Below are 3,420 nucleotides of genomic sequence, written 5' to 3' on the forward strand. Positions count from 1 at the left end.
TGGCCAAGATTAATGATGTTACTTCTTAGATCAGGGATATAATAGACATCAGCTAATACTTTGCGTTCTCCATTCTTTGTTACAAAGAGTATTGGACCTTTGCCCTTTATGTCTATCTTTGAATCGTCTCCAAATCTGACTTTTCCTGTAACAGTTTCATCAATTTTTGAAAAATAACCTCGATTTCCTGTCATATGGTTGCTTGCACCATTGTCTAAGTACCAAATCTTGTCATCATCCGTATTTTTCTTGAAATCACTTGGTTTGACATTCCTTTCATTAAGATATACGACTTCAGGCATCATTAACTCAGCTATTTGAGTTTCATCTTCTTCATTCTCTTGTGTTTCTTGCAGTTTAAGCAATCTTTCGGGATAATTTGAAGCAAAATGACCATTCTTGTCACAGAGATAACACACAACTTTTGATCTGTTTCTGAATCCTCCTTGATTCTGAGTACCTATCCTACCTCTTCCTCTTCCTCGTCCGTAGAACCTTCCGCCTTGTCTCCTACCTCTGTTTGCATTGTAACTCTCATGGTATGATTGTGAATCATGATTTGCATACATGAGTTTACTTTGATCATCATTCTGATCTTCCTCATCACAGATTCTCTCCTCATAGGCTTTTAACCTCCCTACAATATCTTCAAATGTTGTTGTATTGAGGTCAAGTACTTGTTCTAGAGCAGCTATGATGTGGATGTATCTTTTCCGAGGTATGCTATTTAGAAACTTTTTGACAAGTTTCTTTTCTTCGATATTGTTTCCTAATGCTGCAAACTTTGTGGATAGTTCAGAAAGTTTTCCTGCAAAATCATCAATCTTTTCGTTTCTTTCATATTCATTCTTTCGTACTCTGCCATCAAAGTTTGTAGCCTTGCCTCCTTTACCCTATCAGCTCAACCATGTCTTGCTTTTATCGCATCCCAGACTTTCTTAGCTGTCTCAACCTTCCGACATGTAAGGTGAGACTCTCTGGTATAGATTGGAACAAGTGTCCTTGAGCCATGATATTCTTGTCCTCGTCATAAGTTCTAGGCTCGATGGTCTTGTAACACCCCACTCCCAAATTGTTGGGCCAATTTGTTTTGGCATTATGATGGAGCCCATGAATAGCCCAATCTCTTTTTAGTGAAAATGGCAAGGGTTTTGTAACGTGTGAATATATATATATATTGAATATCTTCAGTGAAGCCGTCAAAGAGAAACGTGAAACCTAAACCTATAAGCAGAACATCACTTAATCACTGAGACTTGAGAAGTTATAGTCGTACTCTTGTCTTTGAAGTTATTTGTTCGTTAAAATAAAGAGATTGTCGTCGTTGTCATGGTGATCCATCATCCGAGGAGAGATGTGAGAGAGAGCTGAACCACCAATGGAGAAATAGGACTCGATCTAGCAGAATGAACGTGATTTGGCTTGAGGAGAAAGAGAATGATGAGAATAGACGGAGATGGAGGGCGAGACGTGGCGGAGAAGAAGGGATCATCGTCACCGCAAAGGAGAAGCATCGAAAGGAAGAGATATGGTTCAATGACAGTAAGGATAAGCTACAATGAAGAAGATCAGAGTATACCTCAGCTGGGCAAAACAAAAGAGAAGCAAAGGAGGAAGAAGATGAAGGAAAAGGGACAGATCCGAGTTAGGGTTTTGTGCGACTGATTCCCGTCAAACCAGTGGGAATCAGATGAAGAATAAGATATCCTTGGAAATCTCACGTTGTCAAGAATCCACAGCCGATGACGGAGTTTGAATCAAGGTTATATTCAAGAAGTTATTAGTGTTTCTTCCAGGACAAGCAACTGCAGAAAACTGTTTCGTATTGGCTCCTTCGAGGTAACGTTTGGAGGTCTGAAACCATTCTGATCGGGACTAAATTTTGTGGAGAGATTCATGACACTACTGGCTAGATAATCAACGGTGGGATTGCATTTTCAACGGTTAGTTCTTGACTTATGCATATGTTTCCGAGACAGTTTTGTGTGAAGTAAATAGTGACGAGTTTGTGTTGTTGGTCGGGTAAATGAGCTCAGTTTGAGCTGAAGCTTTGCAGGAGCTTTCATGACTCATGAAGTAAGATCTTAGTTGATGGAGAACCAAAGTAGAGCTAAAGAACATGTGGTTACAGTTAAGATATTAAGTGCGTCTAAAGAAGAAAGGAGAAGAGAGATGCTTTTCATCTTCAACTAGGCTAAGGTGAGGGTGGTATTTACGAAGCATAGTATCATTTTCTTTTGTTAATCTTCTTGACGCATGATATGTAGGCTTAGATCTGATTGTATAGGATAATTTTATTTGTTGATATATAAATTAATGATTGCAGAGTTTGATATGTGTTAGTATGATGTTTTAATAATGTGATGTTACGTATGATACGTTAAGTATGAGTATTCTAATATGATGATGATTGTGTATGTATGATGTATGTATGACTGGGGAGAATCGAGCTGTTGGCCGTAGTCTCCCTAGTAATGTGGACAGTGATGGGTCGATGGGTTACATGCTGGTCAAGAAAGGCTGACGAGCCCGGAATGCATGGGAGTGTCTGAGCCATGAGAGCCAGCCTCCACTCATGAGGTTCTAGTTGTCACGAGGATGACTGGACCTAACGATACGTATGTGTGTTAGTATGGATAAGATGGTTGTTATGAATGTGATATTAGAAGTTAAAGTATTTTAGGTTGATTGCTTGTGTCTATGTTTATATGTCATGATTATGGTTGTATAGCTTGAGAAAGTATTCTATGTTTTAGTGGACAGAGTTGATTCTCCTCACTGAGTATTCTTTACTCACCCGTTTTTTCCCCTTTTTCTTCAGGTGAGTAAGCTTCAGGAGTTGTGTGCAATGTATTTGTTCTTTGTGAAGTTTAATGAAAACGTTTTGGCAAGATCGGATGAATAATATGCAGTCTTGGCCTATATGGCGGGACGGGTGTTACAGGTCTCCCAGACCTTATGCACACTAAGAACAATCTGCATCCTGATGGCACAGACAGTGTAATTTGTGGCGGTGAGCATCGGACATTGAATGGTTGAGGAAACACTTTCCTTAGGCGTTACATCTATTATATCGCCCATACTGTCAACTTCAAACAGAGCACGACCTCTGCTTTGATTTTGTCTTCACGTTAGGGTTGCTTAACGGAATAAGAGCTCTGATACCAATTATTGTTTAAGAACCCTAAATAAACACCTTTTGATCAAGACTTGTGATTAAAGACAACTTTCTTTATTAGCTTTATAAACTAACTCAAAACTAAAACCTCACAAACCCTCAATCTCTCATACAACTCATATGACTTACCACACATTGGTAGCTCATATTTATATACAAAAAAAAAACCTTAGACCTAATCCTAACTCAATTAGGATCTACAAAGATATTATCTTAGTTTTAGATATCTCCTAAAACCATTA

General features: G+C 38.7%; 1 protein-coding gene across 1 annotated transcript; it reads left to right on the forward strand.

Moving 5' to 3' along the window:
- Window positions 1-1,218: 1,218 nt before the first annotated feature.
- On the forward strand, window positions 1,219-3,209 carry LOC9329984. The gene is made up of 3 exons (XM_021014832.1): window positions 1,219-1,943; window positions 2,037-2,199; window positions 2,822-3,209. Exon 1 carries the CDS (start codon window positions 1,438-1,440, stop codon window positions 1,663-1,665), a length of 228 nt encoding a protein of 75 aa, XP_020870491.1. The 5' UTR covers window positions 1,219-1,437; the 3' UTR covers window positions 1,666-1,943; window positions 2,037-2,199; window positions 2,822-3,209.
- The last annotated feature ends 211 nt before the right edge of the window (window positions 3,210-3,420 follow it).

The sequence above is a fragment of the Arabidopsis lyrata genome (genome assembly GCF_000004255.2).
Source record: "Arabidopsis lyrata subsp. lyrata unplaced genomic scaffold ARALYscaffold_1, whole genome shotgun sequence".
NCBI lineage: Eukaryota > Viridiplantae > Streptophyta > Magnoliopsida > Brassicales > Brassicaceae > Arabidopsis > Arabidopsis lyrata.

Coding starts and splice junctions, on each gene's coding strand:
- LOC9329984 (XM_021014832.1), top strand. CDS start 1,438: ATGATGAGAATAGACGGAGATGGAGGGCGAGACGTGGCGGAGAAGAAG.